Source organism: Protopterus annectens, chromosome 16.part0, assembly GCF_019279795.1.
Source record: "Protopterus annectens isolate FY-2018-M chromosome 16.part0, PAN1.0, whole genome shotgun sequence".
NCBI lineage: Eukaryota > Metazoa > Chordata > Ceratodontiformes > Protopteridae > Protopterus > Protopterus annectens.
The window spans coordinates 372,219,378-372,239,725 of NC_056750.1; the positions used below are offsets into that span (position 1 = coordinate 372,219,378).

Sequence of the window (20,348 nt, forward strand, 5' to 3'; positions counted from 1 at the left end):
TCTTACACTGAAGAGACTTATGAGAAAAATGCATTTATTTTGAAACTCGTTAGTCATTCTAGTAGCTCTCTCAAGCTGCCCCTTAACTATGTTCTTTTTATAATGATAGGGATGTTTGTTTCTTTCGGCTTTTCCCGGTTAGGGGTCACCACAGCAAAACTCCGGTCCACTAATGATAGGCCCGGCAAGCCAGTACATAAAAATCTGCCAAACGCACAACCTTAAACAAAGGAATGCCCATTCACGCATGTCGCCACACAAGACGCTCTGAGAATTGAATGTGCAACGTCTAACTGAGGCGACAATGCTACCGCAGCACCACCACCGCGGGTGTATTATGATAGGGATGTGCACTGTCAAAATGCAAGAATGAGTTGGAATAGGTACTTTTTTATGTACCTTTGATCTAAAGCCATGGTTTTCTTGATATATTTTTATATCAAGGTATTGTAATTTTGCATCAGAAACGTATGTAAATTTGAGAAAGGAGGTAGTATTTAAAAATCCTACAAATTCATGCACTTTATCTTTAGCATCAATCCAAACAAATGCAAATATCCAAAAACCTTCTATAAATACTTCAATCTTTGTACATAGAATTTAAAACTTATTTTTCCTCCCATTTGGCAAGTACTAGGTTGGCATAAGTGGGCACATGTGCCCATAGCCACCCCTTTGATCTGATAAAATTCACCTTTTGAAATAGATGAAATTGTATTTTAATTAGTTTCATTAAACTGAGACAAACCAATCTATCATTCTAAGAAATTTCCGGATCATCATAAAGGGTCTCTTCCTGCATCTGGATCCCTTCATAGTGGGGTATGCTGGTAAAAGAGATCAGCTACATCTATAGTATTTATAATATTCCCATTGTATTGATCTTGGTTTATTTCTCAAAAAAATCCCAGGAATCTCTCAAGATGTTTTTCCTTTTTAACCATAGTTTCTTTAACTTAGAATCCACAAATTTTGCCAAAGGTAAAGTTTTTGAAAACTCTGCTGTAGCAATAGCTCTTAATGGAGGGTCCATCTCATTCTTGTGGTTTTTTGGTATCCCGAAAATTGTTGGGATCCTGGGCTTTTCCACCCTCAGGTTAATTATCAACCCTTCCAATAATGTATCTGAAGGGGTTGAATGTACTCTATATATTTACTTCATTTCTCGACAGTTTCATACTTGTCAGTATCCATTAGTATTCTGTTCATTTTACCCTCCTAAAATCAGAGTATCCATCAATACAGTACCCCCCCCCCTTTGTCCGGCTTCTCTATCAGCTCTAAGTTTTTCTAAAACCAATCTTTAATGTTGGCTTTATATTTAACCTTGGAGACTGCCTTTCTTCTCTCCCCTTCCATGATGCGTGCAACGTTTTTAATCCTGGGGGTGAAGGGGGTGGATTAAAGGTACTCTTCCTTTAAATTTCCTTGTGTGTTATTCTCTTGAGCTAATAGTAAACTAAGATTTATTTTTCTTTTGAAAAATTTAACATCTAATAAGGGTTTTTGTTACGTCACCTTTTTTCAAAAGGTATGAATTTCATTCCTTTGGAAAGGAGGCTAAAATGTTCATCTTGCAAGTCTACCTTACTAAAGTTGTAAATATTATAGCCATTTTTTTACATATTTTGTATTTATTAACTTCATCTTGCTTAATGGAGTCATTATGTTCATCCAAACTGGGGTGGGGTGCAGTATTTAGTACCTCCCCCTTCTTCCCCCTATCTGAAATTTTTGCTGTGGATGATGGTTGCCATTTTTATTTCTGACTTTCTGACCTTCTCAAAGCTCACCCTCTGGAAAATGATCTTATTCATCTAACTGCCGTGTCTGGATATTTTCATCAGCTTCTTCAGATGTATTGTTCGTTAAAATCATGGTTTCTTGGGTCATCCCACCTACCCTTTGATTTGGGTCTGGGGTAGCTCTTATTGTTTTTATATTCATTGCTGTCCCTCCAGTTCTTTTATCGTATTAATTCATCACATTTGAAATAAACATCCTCCCTAATGCTAAAATATTTTTCCTTTTCAGAAGGAATAGTAAAAAGCAGGTCAGTTTTATCTGTTCATTTAAAAGGAAAACGCTATGTTTTATGTGTCTGCGTTCATGTGTGTTTTTTATTAAAATCGGATTATGGACTCTGCTGGCTGGTTTTGACTCCTTGGTACAATTTAAATTAAACTCAAGTTCATCAGAACCTGCTCAGATCAGAAATGCATCTTATAACAAAACGCTCAAAGAAAAGAACTTTGAATTTGTATATATCTAGGTCATTAGAAATGTTTCTTCCCAAACACTTGTAAGGTTTACATACGTATTTGCTACAGGGGTGCCCATTGCCATCCCTGAAGTTTGATGAAAATGTTGACCATCAAACAGATATTGTCTAAAACGAGCTCCAGTAGTTCAGTGTCTCAATTTCTCTAGCCATTAAAGTGGTATGTTTATATACTAGCTGCCCAACAGCATTTATGCCATAGTGGTTTGGAATTATGGTAGAGATTGTATAACTATGTTTCAAAAATATGAATTTTATTTGTATACACCAATCGGAATTTAACCAAAAAATCACCAGTCTTTAAAACTGCTTACTTGCATCAAGTATTTTTGTAAGTAATAAGTAGCAGGCTCTGTTGCCCAACCTCTTCATGAGACAACAGGTCTCATGGGGAAGGGTCAAGGATTTATGAACTTTTGGCTAGCCATTAAGCGCTGGAAAAATCAGCGTTTAGGCGGAAAACAGTTAAGTACAGCAAGAAAATACAGAAAACTGATACTCAAATCACTCCAAAAGTCTCTCTCTCAAGCTAGAAGGCTTTCCAGTAGGTTAGTTACAGCAAAGATGGGAAATGAGCACAGATGTGGTCTTTTAAACCAGAAAGTTGAAAGATTGACAACTTCCCGAATTATCAATAAACTACAATTCCTGAGCCAAGAACCACTCCTCTTGCGGTAGACAGGCTACTTAGTACTTACCACTCCTACTGATAAGCTAGAAGGCTGCACTCCAACACAGAAAGGCTTGCGGGGCTCAGATGCTTACCAACAGTCCTGGATACAGCAACTCTGTCTGGATTAGGCTAGTAACAGGAAAGGTGGGAAACCGGGCAAGTGCGGCTTTTAAACCAGAAAGTTGAAAGAGATGGGGAAAAACTGGCCAAACAGCAAGTAGCTACAATTTCTGGGCCAGGAACCACTCCTCTTGTGGTAGATAGGCTACCTAATGCTTACCACTCCCACTAATAAGCTAGAAGGCTTCCCTCCAACACAGAAAGGCTTGAGGGACTCAGAAGCTTACAAAGAGTCATAGATGCAGCAAATCTGTACCTGGACTAGACTAGTAACAGGAAAGGCAGGAAACTAGCACAAACGCAGGCTTTTGAATCGGGAGGTTGAAAGGTGGAAGAGCTTCCCAAACGACCAATAAACTATAATTTCTGGGCCAGAAACCTCTCCTCCTGTGGTAGATAGGCTACCTAGTGCTTACCACTCCCATTGATAAGCTAGAAGGTTTCCCTCCAGCACAGAAAGGCTTCAGTCCTGGATACAGCAAGTCTGTATCTGGACTAGACAAGTTACAGGAAAGGCATGAAACAAGCTAGGAATTTTATAAAAAGAAAAGCAGTAAATACAATTCAAATGCAGTGCAGGCTAGCACACTTGTAATCTATTACGGCAAATACAGTTTAAATGCAATTAAATTAACAAATGACTAAGTGCAGAAGGCATTAAATTAGAAGGCTGCTAACAAGTAGTAATACGTGTAGGGTAACAGCATGCAGAACAGCAACTAGGACAGTTACCGTAAGAGCCGCTTTGTAAGGTGTGCAAATGTCACTTCTCCATACAGGATTTTTGCATCTGCCAGCTAGTGAGCTTTGACACTGTAGACCTTGCACATGTTCATTGGTTCATAGGCAAGTACTATGCTAGCTGCCCATGTGGGCCATTTTAAGCTATTTTAGCCAGTGATGGCCAAACCTTGTTTGTGAGGTAAAAACTTTAACCTTTATGCCAACCTCCATCTTAACAAGTATGCATTGTTTGGATAGGTAGAATTAGGCACTTTGAGGAGGGGTTCAGGAATATCTAGAGAAAGCTTTGAGATAACAGTGCTTGTATTATGGTCCAAGATCAAAAGTGTAATGAAATCATTCAAGACTGCTGCGAAGTGGAACCTGTATTTTAAATAGGTCGAGGTCAGAAAGATTTACTTTTCAAAATGATGAACTTCATATTGTAGAGCCACACAGATGTTTTTCACAGATCTGTACCAAGATCACCATACAGGATGAGTGAGAAATTTGCTCCCACCCCACATAGTGCGATCTCTAAGCTGGTAAGTACAACTTGCAGGTGGCATCTGCAAAAACCCTTTCTGATTTTTTTTGAATGTTGGCATCTACCATTTTGAAAAGACTATCAACATTCAAAAAAAATCAGAAAGGGTTTTTGCAGATGTCACCCCCCCCCCCCCAATATGGCGTCTACCATTTTGAAAAGACTATCATATCTTTGAACTGAGATCATCTCCATTTTATGCATAATTTCAAGGAAGTATGGATTTGCATATGGTCTTTTTGGAAATATCTGGTATGTTTGTCCCCATAATTGCAATAATTTTGAGAGAACTAAACCTGTAACTCAAATGTGCAGATGTCTATATGAATTTCCTTTCTCGTAAGCATGGTAGAGTATTTGTCACACTGTACGAATGTGGCTTCCCCATATTGATGCACTTTCTGCAGGATTTTGCTCTTAATTGTTCAATGCATGGCTTCTCTCAATGGGGTAGAACTTGGGCAATTTCACTGTTTAGGTTGGCAGTACCAGTAAATTGGCTCCACAGATTTTAGACTTGGTTCCTGTAGTTACTGCTACTCATAAATCTTTAACGTATTTGGACTTTGACTTTGTTTCACCTTGAGTCCTTTTCCTGACCCTAGTTGAAACGTCTCTCTAGACTGGTGGTCAGACATCTGATTAATTTCGGACTTTTCTTTCCATTGATTTCACAATCTAATAATTAGCTGCTCAATCTATGTACACAACACCATATTTTATATCTTCAGTACATCGTACTACCCCATAAACAACATTCAGTATATTCCAAAAGTAGAGTACTCCATGTGAGATGTTACACTTACTCACCCCAACACCCTCTAAACTTATTGCCACCAAAAGCTCCGCTACCCTTAAACTGCTCTCTGCCTACCCTGTTGTCTTCCTGCTCTCCCCTCTGCATCTCTACCTTTTGCAATCAACAAAATACACTTCTGTCCCAATCTGTCCTTCCAGCATATCCACCCCCATTCCAAAAATCTGAAACTTGATTGTGGAGTTCTGATGCCACCATAGAAGCAGAGCTGATCACAGCACTATTATAGGGTGCAGTGAGCTGTTGTCTGCAAATCTTCACTCCAGCATGTACCTGTCCTGGGTCTGTATCATCCCACAAACTTGTTTAGCCCATGAGTTTCATGTAGCGTGAAGGTGGGTATGGGATGGTCTGTCTGACTAACTTGGCCAGGATTCTCGGTCAGCATATTGTAAATCTGTGGGAGTTGCAAGCAGAAGAATGCCTACAGGCTAAGAATGGCTGGGACTACCTACAAACAAATCCTGTAACTTAAGGGCAGTGTGGTACCATTTTGCAACTTCCCTTCTGTCAGGTGCATTTTAGATACATGCGTCTCGAGATCAAGGGGGGGGGGGGGCTTCCTTGTTAAGATAAACATGTTTGTTTCTATTTGAAATGATGCATGCAAGATGAGGCTGTAATGTCAAGACTTTAAACATGCGTAACTTGTACAAAAACATTGTTGAAATAATTGCTAATTATCTGTTAAATAAGCTGATTACCATCAGTACAGTTGAGTATGTAGTGCAGTATCTTCCCTGTCTTTTCTGTTTTTAAGACTTGCTTGAGACTTAAGGGCTGTGAATTTGAGATCTGTATTCTTGAACATGCTGAGAGAGAAGGAAAAAACTGCAGACCTGCCTCTGATACAGCTTTTAGATCCTCCATGGGAGAACATGAGGGAGATTCCAGAAAGGGCTGTGGTCCTTTAAAGGTAAAAGGCTTGGATATGTTGAACAACAAACTGCTGTACATGATGGAGATTGGAAGGAAAAGCAGTTAAGCTTTTGGTGAGCTTGAAAGATTTATATAGGTCCTAACCTTTCTTGTTCGTGTGGTTGCAAGACTGCTGTAAATCTCTAATCTAGTATTATAAAAGATATACTGCAAGACTACTGAGCTCCGCTGGTGATAACATTTAAAGGGTAGAAATGGAAGCCTTTCTCATTTCCACTATGGAATCATTTTCAGGGGAAGGTACAGCTGTTGTAAGTGCTGAATTCATTATGTTAATATTAGATTTATGCCACATTAGATACTCTGAAGCTGCGACTTTCTGCTGCAGTAGTGTAAACAGCAGTTTACTTGGAATCCTTTAAAATACATCAGCCTTTAACTGATGTTTTTGGCAGAAATGTTCAGTAGGGCAGTTCACATACAATGGATTGGTAGAACACTTTTTAGGCTTACTGTACAACCACACAGCAACTACAGGTAAGCTCAAAAGTGGGAGCTGTGTTTTAACTCGCTTGTCACTGCCCAAATAAAGAAATACTGGGAGAATCCTGTAGGTCTTGGCCATTGGTTGAAGTGATCTTGCGATTTTAATTGGCAGAAGGAAAGTGATTTCTGTTGCGAGGAGATGGGGCAGGGAGGATATGGGGCAATCTTTCTCGGAGCTTTCTCAAAACAAACCTCTGAAAATTTTGAAGAGGTACAGAGTGCACTTAGTGGCAGCAAAGTTATGATTGGAAGACTGGAAAGGTACTGGCTAGCCAATGATGGTGCTTTGTCTGATTTGTCAATTTGACTTTTCTGTAAATAAATAAAATCAGAAGTTAGTAAGCCAAAATATAAATATCTACATTGAGAAGGCTTAAACCTTATGGGTGGCTTGTTTTTAATGTGTATTCGCTTAAATGATGATGCATAAGAGTCTGTACGTGAGAGGTTTATAAACCTCTCTGGATTACATAGTTGCTGTCAATGTGGCTGAAGTCTGTAAATGGAATTCAAGAAATGTTACAAGATTGAGAGATCCCAACCAGGAAACTGGGATGTCCTCATTTGAGAGTACTGTGTGGATGTTGATACTAGTATGGATATGTATGGTACTGTTGGAGTTGAAGCTTGAGGTAATCCAAGTATGTAATAGCAGTTTGGCTTTGCCCAATAGTGCAGCTGTTGGAAAATAGGATGGCATCTAATGTAATGGACTGCAAGACATTTAGAAAGGTTGTCTGCAAAGCCTATGCATGGAAAGGATAACTCACTAGAATAATTGTGGAGTCTGCTTGACTGTAGTTTCTACAAAAGACACTTGGTAAGCACCACTGACCCCAAAACCACAGTATTAGTCATCTGTTTTACACCATTTGAGCCCTTCCAATTTACAAGAGTTCCTCTGTCCCTGTACTTTTTCCAGAGACTAGCATGCCATATACTGAATAGGGTAGATTTTTTCCATGGCCTCCAATATCTAATTGTATTGCTCAGCAGAAAAACTAGTATCTACAGTATTGTGCCTACTTTCAATGATGCAACTTTTCTGGCTGAAAACATTTTTGTCCCATGGTAGGAAGTGGCTGTATAAAGCTTGAAACACTAAGGCTGTATAGGCTGTTAAGAGGCAGTGCAGTAGACCATCACAAAATTAGAGTATTTCATTGAACAGCAAGATTTTTCTGGAAATTACTTCATTACATCTTTACCACTTCACATGGTGACATTTTAAAAACAGAGTGCTCGTAATGAGCAGGCCTCTTTTGGGCTACTGAAAAAATAGTTGACCTTGTGTCGTCATACTGGACTAGCCAAGACATGGAAGTTGGTGCTTATGTACAGCCTGGAAGATGGTCAGTCTCTGATTTAGGGGCCTCATATTCTACCAATGAGGTGATATACCCTTATGAAGAGATTCCCGCCAAGGAGGTAGTTTTGTGCCATACAGTAATTGGAGACTGTACGAGTATTGGGGATTGATTCATGCAGGTTGTGGACCACTAGCGTTTAATATAGCTATGATGGTCCAGTAGGTAGAACTATATAAACAAAAAGCATCCATCTCTGTAATAAAGGACAATCTGAGCAGATTTCTTCTCGGACCCAGATAATTATTGCAGAACATTTATTATCAGTTATCACTTTCCTTGCACAGCACTGTGCAAGGCTGTTGCATGAAAACACATCATTGCTGAGGGAAGTTGGTGTCCTTTTTTTTGTGGGGAGTATACTGAACACCTTCAGTTATGAAAATGTGTGTTAACTGTACACAATCTAGAAATTTAAGATAAAACTATAGCTCGTCTCTGGATGGCAAGATATGAATCGATGTTTTGTAATGCGATCTATTTTTCTCATAGAAATGAACTTGTTACCAGATACTTGCAGTATTACTAAATGGTGCAATGGCACATCTTAATACTGTTGGAATAATTTGAAAAGCTTTCTAAAAATGGTGTTAAACAGTTTCAGGGGAGCATTTCAGTATGGCAAATAGACTTGTTTATGTGGTAACCATCTATAAAGTAATAAATTGAGAAAGTGAGCTAATTTGTCTAGATCCATGAAGCCGTCCAGACTTGTCATTTGTAGCTCTTTCTCTCTTATCCCCCCCCCCCCTGTACTTGTTGAATAATCCCTGCACTAACTTAAATTGCTTGTTCACAACTGTCTCACGAGTTGGAAGCATTTTGCTTATGGCGTGGTTAATGCTGAGCCGGAGTGCAAACCTAGGAAATCTGCCTACTCACAACCTCTGACTACTGCATGACCCTTTCATTAGATTAAGCATTCAGTAGCTCTGAAAATCTGAACAATGAAAAGTTTTCTTAGTTTTGGTGCTTGTAGGTGTGTGTGTGTGTGTATGTACACAAGCAATTGAGAGCATGGTGAGCCTCACAGGTTCGCATACCTTTGTCTCTGTGCAAAGGTCTGTGCTGTGGAAGGAAGTGGCTAATTCAGGACAACTGTTCTGCAGTAATTATAACTTAATACCCTAGTACCCCAAGAGGGAGGCAAAAATAGGTGGCATTACATAATGGCAGCGCCTGAAAATGGCATGTGTGAGGACTACAGGACAGATGTGGCCAAGCAAGGTATGGAAACAAGGTACACAAGGAAAGCTGGTGGTGTAATACAGAAGTCCATGAAATCATCTAAGGAATTTGGGAAAAGGTGGGAGAAAAGACCGACTAGGCTGGTTGGCTAACAAACTGGCTAAGAAAGGAGTTGCAATAGCAAAGGACAAGTCATCAGAGGCACTCTACCATCTTCTGGAAAGTTACTGGCACAAAAAAAATAATAAACTACATCAGGTTGCAAGGAAAGATCAAGATATACACCCTCATGAGAAATGCCAGCAACAGCCTGCTCACCAGCCCACAGAAGCTTCTGAAATGGAGAACCCCACAGAAGCTGTAGTGCCCTAGACAGTCAACAATGAGAGAAGAGGAACCCATCCTAGAGGAAAGTGTGATGAAAAGCCGAAAAATAGGGACATTTTTAAACATTGCTTTTACAAACTCCATTGATAGAATGACAGGTTTTGCATTAGCATGAATTTTCTGAAGTGTTTGAAGTTAGAACTTCAGTCTAATGATTTGCCACTAATTGCCAGATAACTATAATTTTATGAAAAATGGACCAAAACGCAAGGTAAAAATTTAGGACATTGTGCGAAAATCTGCAGTTGAGGGGTATGAACGCAGTGTTTTCAGATGCAGCTCTCTGCACAAGTACAGTTCTCCTTGAGCACACAGGGAATGCACACAAGTCTTGGGGCTGGGCTTTCTTCCAGGCCCCAAATAAGACTTCCCACTGACCACTGCAGAGCCAAGTCCTTAGCTGGGTGATCAACCACCCTGTCTGTGAAGTTTATGTTCAGTGCCCCTGTTCCAAGTAGCTGTCACACACACTTTTTGAAGTTTGAATTTTCACACACACCTGAGAGAGGCTGGCACATACACCTCCACCCAGGCTATAAGGTAGATTCACTGCCACCAAAACACCCGAGCCAGCTACTTTAAGGCTCTTACAAGGGCACCTAATTACCCTTAGTAAAATTAATACTTATACAGATGGTAGTGCTAACCAAGCAGCAAGACTTTCAGGAACATGTAGCTACAGTGCCACTAAATAAATGCAAGTACTTTCGAAGATTAAATATTTCTATATAAAAAAGCCATAGTGAAAGGTTTAGATATATTTAATAAATAATATAAAGAAAATACTGAATATGTATTTACAATAAACGCCAGAGTTTCAATCATAGGAAATATAAAAAACACAAATGGAAAGACCTACACAAGCATTGGTACAAGTCAGTTCAATATTCAAATGAGACACAATTCTTTAAATTCCAGTTGGCTATGCTGGCATATGTTACACATGCACTGCCGTACTTGCTGGCACTAACTCACATAATCACTAACTCACATAATCACAAATAGTACTAAAGGGAAATGAAGTCTGGGAAAGCGGCATGCTCTGATGAGATCAAGCAGATATGATAAAGATGATGGTTCGATAGGGGAGAAATGGCTCCAGAGGGTACTTGCCAGTGTGGAGAGAGTTGTATCACAGATGACTACAGAATAAGCATACTCATGTCAGTGTAAAAGAACAAAGGGGTTTCCACAACTGTGTGCAATACAGAGATGTCAAACTACTGTCACATTGCATGAAAGCTCTGGAAAGGGTGATAAATGGATACTCCTTGGTAGAAAGTAAGATGAGAGATGAGCAGTTGGGATTCAGATCAGGATGCAGCAAAAATAGCTCACTTTGCAGTAAGACAGTTAAAGATGGAGTCCATCTGGGTATTGCAGGGGTTGGAGAAAGCATATGACAAGAATGCTGATTTGGGCAGTCCTGCAATGGTATGAGGTCCTTGAAACATTGTTGGAATTGGTGCAGGGTACATACAAAGATCTAAACTGTCAAGTACGAACAGTGTTTAGTCTGAAGGCTTCCCAGTGGGAGTGGGTGTGCATCAGGGTTAAGCTCTGAGCCCACTGCTGTTCATACTGGTGACTGCTGTTCATACTGGTGATAGATTACATTAGCGACCTATTGAAGGGGACATATCAACAAAGTGGTTATATGCAGACAATGTGGCATTACAGGTAGACTCTTGAGCAAGAACTTCAGCAAATGATAGAGGGATGGAATGAAACTGAATACAGATAAGACTGGTAATGGAAGCAAACTGGAGAAATCTGATGAAGCCTAGAATTGAGAGAAGCGAAGATAGTGGAACAGTTAACAGTTTCATGCATCTTTGAGGGGTGGTTGAAAGGGAAGTCCAAATGAAGATGTCCAAGCCAAAATCAGATGGTCTGCAGCCAACTGGCAGTGTCAGGTGTAGTGTTTTGACGGAATGCCAAAGAAGCTGAAGTGTACAAGACAGTGGTGAACAGTACTACTAATAATGGTAAAGAAACATGAGCAGTAAAGGCAGACCAGATGAGGAAGCTAGAGGTGATGGAGTTGAGGTGCCTGAGATGGTGCTAGAATGCACACTGGGACAGAGGAAGAAATGAGAACATAAGAGCAGAAGCCAAAATAGCTCTAGTTGCAGAACAGATTAGTGGTTTGGACACGTGCATAAAAGCAGAAAATCTGGTGAAGGTTTGGGACAGACAAGAAGAAAGCAAGAGGAAATGAGGGTGTCCAGCAAAAAGAGGTGGATGGATTGAGAGAGATTTGCAACAGTTAGGAGTGTGGCATTGAATCAAGAGAGATGGTGATGGTCAACGCCACCCCCAGGCCCCTTGTAGAAAAGGGGGGATGGTGGTGATGTGCAGTAATTATCTGGGTCTGAGAGGGAATCTGTTTGGTTGTTAGGTTAGTTTGATGAGATCTGGGTGCTTTCTGTTGCATACAGAGCATTACATATCTCCTAGTTATGGAACCAACGATGCTGTTGGGAAATCTGGTGGTTCTATTTACAGAACTAGGCCATAACATCCTTTATGAAATATGTAAGGAGGGCCAAGCTAGATTGGTGTCTCACTGTACATTTGGTTGCCAGTGATGAGATTTGCACTACCCATGTAAAATATGGGCCTGTATACATTGCTTGACCTAGACTATCCATTTTAGAAGTGTAACAAATGGCTGTAGGTTTGGGCCATACAATTGTCACACACAAGTATTAATACTTTATCTTTATAAATAATCTGTAGAGACGTGGTTATTTTTAGAGGATATATTTTTTGCCCTGATTTAACTTTTTTTCTCTTCAGGAAAAGTAACTAGTCTCCAACTAACTTGTTAACTTACTTTTCAGGAAAATCCAACAACAGAAGAGTTGGAAAAGTTTGCCAAAGAGCTGAAACATAAACGTATAACCTTGGGCTTCACACAGGCAGATGTTGGCTTGGCTCTAGGGACACTTTATGGTAAGTAACTATCTACTGTTATAGCTTGTGTGAAATTTCTGTAGTCATCTCTTGTTTTAGTATCTGCCAAGATGTCTATAGACACTGCATAGAATTCCACAGTAATGTTTTACTTTTCTGGTGTTTCACTGTACTGTCCCCACAACAGCAGTGATCACTATCTGCCTTCAAAAGTACTAAATGAACACATTTGATGTGACATGAAATGGCTATGTGGTAGTACATAGGAAAGAACCATAAAGATTTAGTAGCCATAAGGCTGTCACTTTTGCTGTAGTATTTCTGATCTATAATGCCCTTAAGTTCTAAAGGCACGTAATTGGTGAATGGGTGGTGTAAAATGGCCATAAGCAGCTGTCCTCATGTAATGCACTTTACTGAATTTCCTTCAGCATTTTGAATGATGGAATAATAATGGAATTTGCAGAAGTTTTTCAGCTGAAATGTATATGCTTTATACTTCTGACATATTGACAACTTGGTAAAGATGCCTTCAGTGACGCTACTATACGCTGTTTACTGATGGACAATCCTACATAACTTTAGTGGTAGCCATCTACAATACAGAATGTGGCAGCAAATTCTTAGCTTATCTGCTTATAAACACATTCCACATTCATTGGTTAAGGAAGGTCGTAAAGTGTGGGAGGGAGTTCTGGAATGGGCCTGACATAGTCTTGCCCTTGTATACTAGTATAATGCACTTTAGTGCACATCATTTGCCAATGGAGGGACAAATTGCAGTTCCAGAAGGTTTAGCTGAAATATGCATGTACTTTAATATCTGTGTTCAAGGCTCTTGCTATGCTCTTCATATTGATCAGAAGATGAGCACACACCATCCACAGTGAGTACTGTCTGAAGAAAAAAGCCGTGGAAATGTTTCTTGTCTTAGTATGCATCAGGAGCAACCCATTGCAGATCCCATAAATATACCCGATTTTGTAACGTGTGTGTGTGTGTGTGGTATAATGACACACAATTGGTTGATTCATTCAATCAAAAACAAGTGCATGCAGGGGCAACCCACTACATGCACATTAATGAGCAGACACTGCAGAGTGATGAAACTGATGTACCATATTTAAACAATTCACTCAGATCCAATAGTGGGAGTGTGAAGCAGATATTTCCTTTCATGATGTGGCCCAAGTAAAACATTTCAACTGTATAAATTTGGTTTCATGGCTTAATACAGCTTGGATTTGCATTAAATGTACTTCTGAAATTAAATGTTGCTGGAACCTGAAAAAGTCGTGACTGTTGAGCATTGATATTCTGTCATAAAATTCCCTTTAACTCACCAGGTGTAGGATAGAAAAGCTAGATGTAAGAATGAAGGCAAGATAGGACTACAGAACATTTGGGATCAGAGCTGAACCTCCGCTCTGACTCTACCATTCTCTAGTTCAAAAACTTCTGGTTGGCTCGTGGCTAGGAGGTATCCAAGGGAGCCCGCAGGATTTTTTGCAAGGGGGGGGTGCAAACCCAGAGACCTGCCCACACAGCCACACCCCACACCCCCCCACAGCCATTTCAGTGTCTTATTACTTGGATATTTCTCCCCGTTTGTTAGACACTGTTCAAATCTCTGTGTGCATACTGTTTTATGCTTTACTTCTACAATGATTACAGATATTTGGATTTCATTCACAACTTTTATTTCAAATTTTATAGCACAAACACTGAGACATTTACTAAAGCTAAACAAAGCAATAGTCTTACAATGAAACAGACTTGGCATTAAAACTTTTCTACCTTTGAAACCCACGTTCACTGAAACAGCATTGAAAACACATTCAAAGAAAATGCTTCTGGCCAGTGGCAGGGTAAGTTTACCTTTGGGCCGTTTTCAAATCATGGGCTCCTTGCACACATTTTTAGAACAATGCAAAAGTTCTTTGATTCACCTTCCTGACTGTATTAATTATACTATATAATAATTGAATTATATCCCTTGTATAATACAGCACCACTTGTTAGTGCTTTTTAAATTTATAGATCGGATGTAGTTACTTCATTTGCTCTGCAACCTGCGAGTATCGGAGCCGATCAGATCGTTTTTGCTGCGGCTGAAGACAGCTACTTTTTGAAGAGCTCCTTAGCTAAGTTGGTGAGACTGTTCCTTTTTTTTTTTTCTCTCAAAGAAAAGCTTTTCTCAGTGTTTGATTGATTGTTGTGTGTGTGTTTAGTGACCTTATAGACAGTTTAGTTAATTAAATAGTTTTTTTTGTGTAGTAGTGTTAGTTTGTGTCCACCCCTCCCCCACTTAGTGTTTGGGTGTGCGTGTTTGTGTAATGGCTGAAGGGCCCAAGGCTGTTTTTTCAAAGTGTACTGAGTGTGTCCATAAGCTTTCAACTGCTGATGGCCACACTCGGTGCGTTTTGTGCCTGGGGGTGCCCCATTTATCAACTGATTGCCAAATATGTGCAGCGTTTAACCCCCGGGCACGTAGGGACAGGAAGAATAAGCTGATCCTGGCGGGCCTGCTCCCCCAGGTTTCAGCTGCTGCTTCCTCCCCCTCCAAGGCTCAGGCAGTCTCCTCAGCCCCAGTGCCTTCCACTCCCCCCGCTCAACCGGAGACTCAACCTCCCGATTTGGGTTTGAGTTCGGGGGACTCTGGTGCCTCTTCCTCTAAAGAAGAGTACAGAGATAAGGAGAGAGACAGGTCTCAAAGGCGGGCTGAGACTCAACCCTCAGCCCCGCCATCTAAGCTGGCTAGCTCTCCCTCGAGGGTTCCCAGATCCTCCCCCTCTCTGCTCCGTTCGCCTCATTTTTTGCCGGAGGGGGAGTACCGGTCTCCCTTGAGGTCGTCGAGGTGACCCTCCTGGCCTGCCTTGACTACTTCCTCCAGGTCTACCAGGAGCCTCACCGATGCAGACATGGATCGGATGATGCGTAGATTCTTGCAGACCCAAATGCAGATGGGGGTGCTCTTGCACGCCCCCCCCCTCAAGGGGGGAGTGTGGCCTCTGTCTTCGCTCTGATCACTCCTTCTCCAACCCGTTTTCGGGTTTTGGAGTCATCGGATCCAGGCCCTTTCGGAGCCGGGGATTCGCCGGCGCCGATAACTCCGGTCTCTTCGCCAACCATGCCCTCTAGTTTTTCGGATCAGAATTCTCAGGGCCGAGAGTCGGATCCAGGGGAGTTGATGCATCTTCGGCGCCGTTGAGGTCTGAGCGCACTTCTCTCTCTGATCTGACAGCATTGGCTCCAACTCCGCTCCCTACCTTGGAGCTGAGGAGATTGCTCTCTGAGCCTGGGGAGAGTAGTTCTCCTTCGGCTTTTGAGGTAGTGGAGAGGGTGCTGTCAAGGTCCTCCATGTCCCTGGTCCGGGCTTCGTATCCTCCTGCACCCCCCACTGCATATGGGTCTATCCTCCATCCGTCCATTGGGACAGCCTGCCCAAGCCCTCCAGCCAGTTCCCATGGAGGAACAGGAAGCAGTTGACTAGCCCCCCTCTGACAGTCCCACCGAGGAGGTCCCTCGTAAACGGAGGTGTAAAAGGAGGCACCTGGAATCCCCAGAGTCCATCACCACAGACACTGATTTGGATGAAACGGAAGGTTCCCCAAGATCACCCCCCGAGGATGTCTCCTTCGGAGACATCATGGAGCTGCTGCATATTAGAGGGGGGTGGTCTGCCCAAAAACCTTCTGCGGATGAATCTGTGTTCCTGGAGGCGTTTGAGGCAGGCCCGTCTACCTCCTGGGTGTCCCTTCCGGCTGACCCCCTGGTAGACCTTTATTACTACCAGGGCTTGGAAAGGAGCCTGACACCGTGGAGCCAATCCCGAGACGGCCCGACAAAGTCCTTAGCCCTCCATCAGATAGTTGTGGGACAAGGAGTCTCCGGTCGATGCCATGTTGGTGGCGGCTGCCACGAAGAGAGAACTCACCCAAGAGAGTTCTTCGGTCCACCCGCTGGATAAGGAATCTTGGGCGCTGGACCACATTTGGAAGCGGATGTTTGCTTCCACGACCTTCTCTGTGAGGGCGCTGAATTATATGGCACATACCATTAAGCTACAGCGAGACTTGATTAAGGAATACGCTGCAGCCCCCCCGGAGTCCATGTCTGTCGAGGACCAGAATGTGTTTTCGACTCGTATGGCCACTCTTAAATCCATATCTAACACGTCCATGTGGCTACTCTCTCATGCCACGGAGGGAGCCACTAGGGCCAGCGGAGCCGGGGTAGTATTGCGGCGTCACACCTGGCTCCGCCTTTGCGATTTTGCGGAACCCTTCAAGGTGTCTTTCGTGAATGCGCCCTTTGACGGGTCTTTGCTTTTTGGCAAGACCGTTCGTGAAACGCTGGTCCAAAGCGAGAAGGACGGGAAGACTGTCTGCCGTCGGGGTCCGCTTCTGTAATCCTAAACTATCCTTAAGGAATCGGAGGGGAAGCTGTGGTTCCGCAAGTCTCAGCAATCCCATCCAGCTTCGGACCCCTCGTCCTCCAGAGGCAGAGGACGACAAGGTGGATGCTGGCCCAGAGGCAGAGGGGGGCCGTGTAATTTTGGGTCTAGAGAGCCTTTCTCGGACAGACCTGCGCAGCAGCCCTGAGGGCTTACCCAACTGTCCATCTCTGGAGGCAGTCTGGGGGGGGGGGGTTGACGGAGCATCTGTCAAATTGGGAGTCCATTACGACAGATCGATGGGTGCTCCTTGTCATATCCAGAGGTTACTCCATTCCCTTCCTAAGCCTTCCCCCTTTTAGCAGACGCCTCCCCGATGTTTCACCCGATCAGAGGGAGGCAGCGGCTTCAGATGTTTTGAAGTTGCTAAGAAAAAGAACCATCCAGCCCCCCCCCCCCCCCCCAGATTAGTCTGGATTGGGTTATTACTCCAGGTTCTTTTTAGTGCCAAAGAAGGTTGACCCAAGACCCATCCTAGACTTGTCCGCCCTGAACCTGTTCATCCCCAAGGAAAAATTCCGGATGGCCACACTTCAGTCATTTCTCCCCTTGCTGCAGGAGAACGACTGGATGTGCTCTATAGACCTCAAGGATGCGTACTACCACATATTGATGGGCAGACGATCCAGAAGGTTTCTCGGCTTCCGGCTGGGAGCCAGTCATTATCAGTTCAGGGTTCTTCCGTTCGGCCTCACCTCAGCCCCCAGGGTGTTCACCAAGGTCATGGCAGTGGTTGCAGCCCACCTGAGACTTCAGGGCATTCAGGTTTTCCCGTACCTAGACGACTGGCTCCTTACTGCCGCCAACAGGCATCAACACTGCATTGCAAGAGATTACGCTATGACTCTTGCCCAGAGTCTAGGCATCTTGGTGAATCTTCAAAAATCCTTCCTTCGCCCCGTACAAGTCTTAGAGTTCATAGGGGCCAGATTGGATACCCATGCTTCTTGAGCCTTTCTGACGTCAGACAGGCTGAGCAGCTTGTCGCTTCAGGTGCTTACTCTTCTTTAGAACCAAGCTCCCACGGTGGAGTTAGTCCTGAGGGCACTAGGGTCTATGGCAGCGGCAATCCTGTCTATCCCTTCATGCACACCTGCGAATGTGGGTTTACAATGGACCCTCCAGGTTCAGTGGTCGCTATTACTCCACCCGTTAAGCTCCCCGATTCCACTGAGCAGAGTTTGCAGGGATTCCCTTCTTTGGTGGCTTCACTCTCGAGAGCTGAGGCAAGGGAGACCCTTTGTGATTCCCCCGCCCCAAGCCACGTTGACCACGGATGCTTCTCGCCTCGGGTGGGGGGGCATTATTCGGGCAGAACCGTCCAAGGCACGTGGACTTTCCCTAGAGACTGCTCTGCATATCAATGTCCTATAGATGAGGGCGGTGCTTCTAGCATTGCAAGCTCTCCATGACCTTCTTCCTCTGGGGACTATTGCAATCCAGACCGACAATATGTCTGTAGTCTGGTACATAAACAGGGAGGAACTAGGTCTTATCCCTTTTGTCGAGAAGCTATGAGAGTGTGGGAATGGGCGATGTCCACCAACCGCTTTCTAGTAGCAGCACACATTCTGGGATGGTCCAACATATTAGCGGACAAACTGAGTCGGATAATTCTCACTCCATACGAGTGGTCTCTCAATCCATCAGTTGCGAAGCAGGTCTTCCGCAAGTGAGGTTGGCCTCGCTGCGATCTTTTTGCTTCTCCATTAAACACAAAATGCAGCGAGTACTTCGCAATACTCCCCCCCCCGAGGGGGAGACTCCCAGAGACGCTCTTGTTCATGCTTGGCCTCCCGGTCTTCTTTATGCTTACCCTCCCCTTCTGCTCATGACGAAGTTCATACAGAAAGCCTCTCAGTTGGGGAGCAGAGTTATCCTCATAGCCCCATTCTGGCCTCGTCAGATCTGGTTCCCATATCTGCGGTCTCGCAGTTTAACTTCCCCTTGGATACTGGAACCCATTCCAGACCTGATTTCACATCCCGCAGGATGTCAAACCCCGAACCTGGTAAACCTCAAGCTTGCGGCTTGGTTGATCCAGTTCCACTGATGGCTAGGACTCCTGGTATCTCACCACCAGTGAAGGCCATTCTGGTAGCGTCTCATAAGCCGGCTACCAGGAAGATATATAATAGCAAGTGGAAACGCTTCTCCATCTGGGCAACAGACAAGGGCCTGGATCCATTTACAGTTCCTATTCTGACAATCATGGACTTCCTGTCGCTGATTTTTCGGCAGGGAGCAAGTGCTTCTACGGTTAAGGTGCAATTAGCAGCCATTTCCCATTTTCATGTGGGAGATGGACTAGGATCATTGGCATCCACAAAGTTATGCAAAACCTTCTTGTGAGGCATCTTTCTCTTGAAGCCTCCTGTGAAAACGGTGGTACCCCCATGGGATTTGACGCTAGTCTTGCAAGCCCTGACGAGTCCACCCTTTGAGCCTGCAGCCTCGACTCCTTTAAAATTCTTGTCCTGGAAAATGGCCTTCTTGGTAGCTATTACTTCTGCAAAGAGGGTTTTGGAACTCCAAGCACTGTGTATGAAACCCCCTTATGTAATTTTTCACAGGGATAGAGTGTCTCCAAGGACTAACCCATCTTTCTTACCTAAGGTAGCTTCGGAATCTAATATCAATCAATTTACCCGTGTTCTTTCCAAATTTTCAGAGTAAGGGAGAGTACATATTGCACAGACTGGACGTACACAGGCAACTACGTTTTTACTTGCACATTACTAAAGATTTTCGCAAGTCTGATCAGTTGTTTGTGTCTTTTGCAAAATCAGCCAAGGGAAGGGCCATTTCTAAAGTGACCCAAGCAAATTTGTCAATGTATAGTTCAGGGGTATGCATCTTCGAGCAAACCAGCTCCTATGGGAATACACGCTCATTCTACCCGGTCCTTCGCCACCTCAGCAGCTTTCTGGTCCAGGGTTCCTTTGGACGACATATGTTCAGCAGCTACCTGGTCCTCTTCTCATACATTCATTTCTCATTATAAGCTGGATATGATATCGAGAAGTAGGGCTTCTTTTGGCTCCGCGGTGCTTCGGAATATCCTTCCATAAGGCCACCCAGGTTTATTGTGTAGGTGGCTGGGGACTCTGTCCCACAGGTTGCAGAGCAAATGAAGTAACTACTTCAGATAAAGAAGTTGTGTACTCACCATAACGTTCCATCTGAGTAGGTACTTCATTTGTCTGCAACCGTCCCCCCCTGCCATCCCCTAACCCTTTTTTGGGTTTTCCTGGTCACCTGAAATATTGCTGTGTCGGTTAGGTCTAAAGTATACCTCTGTCGAGGTTATGACTTGGATTGGGCAAAATCCGTCTGAGGTAATAGTGGCAGGGGATTATGGGTAGGGGAGGAGCTAGGAGCTCGGATCTTGTAGCTTGTGAAGCTGCCGGCTCGGATCCGATACCCACAGGTTGCAGACAAATGA

At 43.3% G+C, this 20,348-nt stretch overlaps 1 protein-coding gene across 1 annotated transcript in view; it reads left to right on the forward strand.

The window, feature by feature from the left end:
* LOC122790404 (POU domain, class 5, transcription factor 3-like) overlaps nt 1-20,348 on the forward strand; it is a 215,200-nt gene that overhangs the window by 87,769 nt on the left and 107,083 nt on the right. Inside the window, exon 2 of the mRNA XM_044057922.1 lies at nt 12,375-12,486. Within this exon, the coding sequence (XP_043913857.1) occupies nt 12,375-12,486 (112 nt within the window). The remainder of the gene's footprint in view (nt 1-12,374; nt 12,487-20,348) is intronic.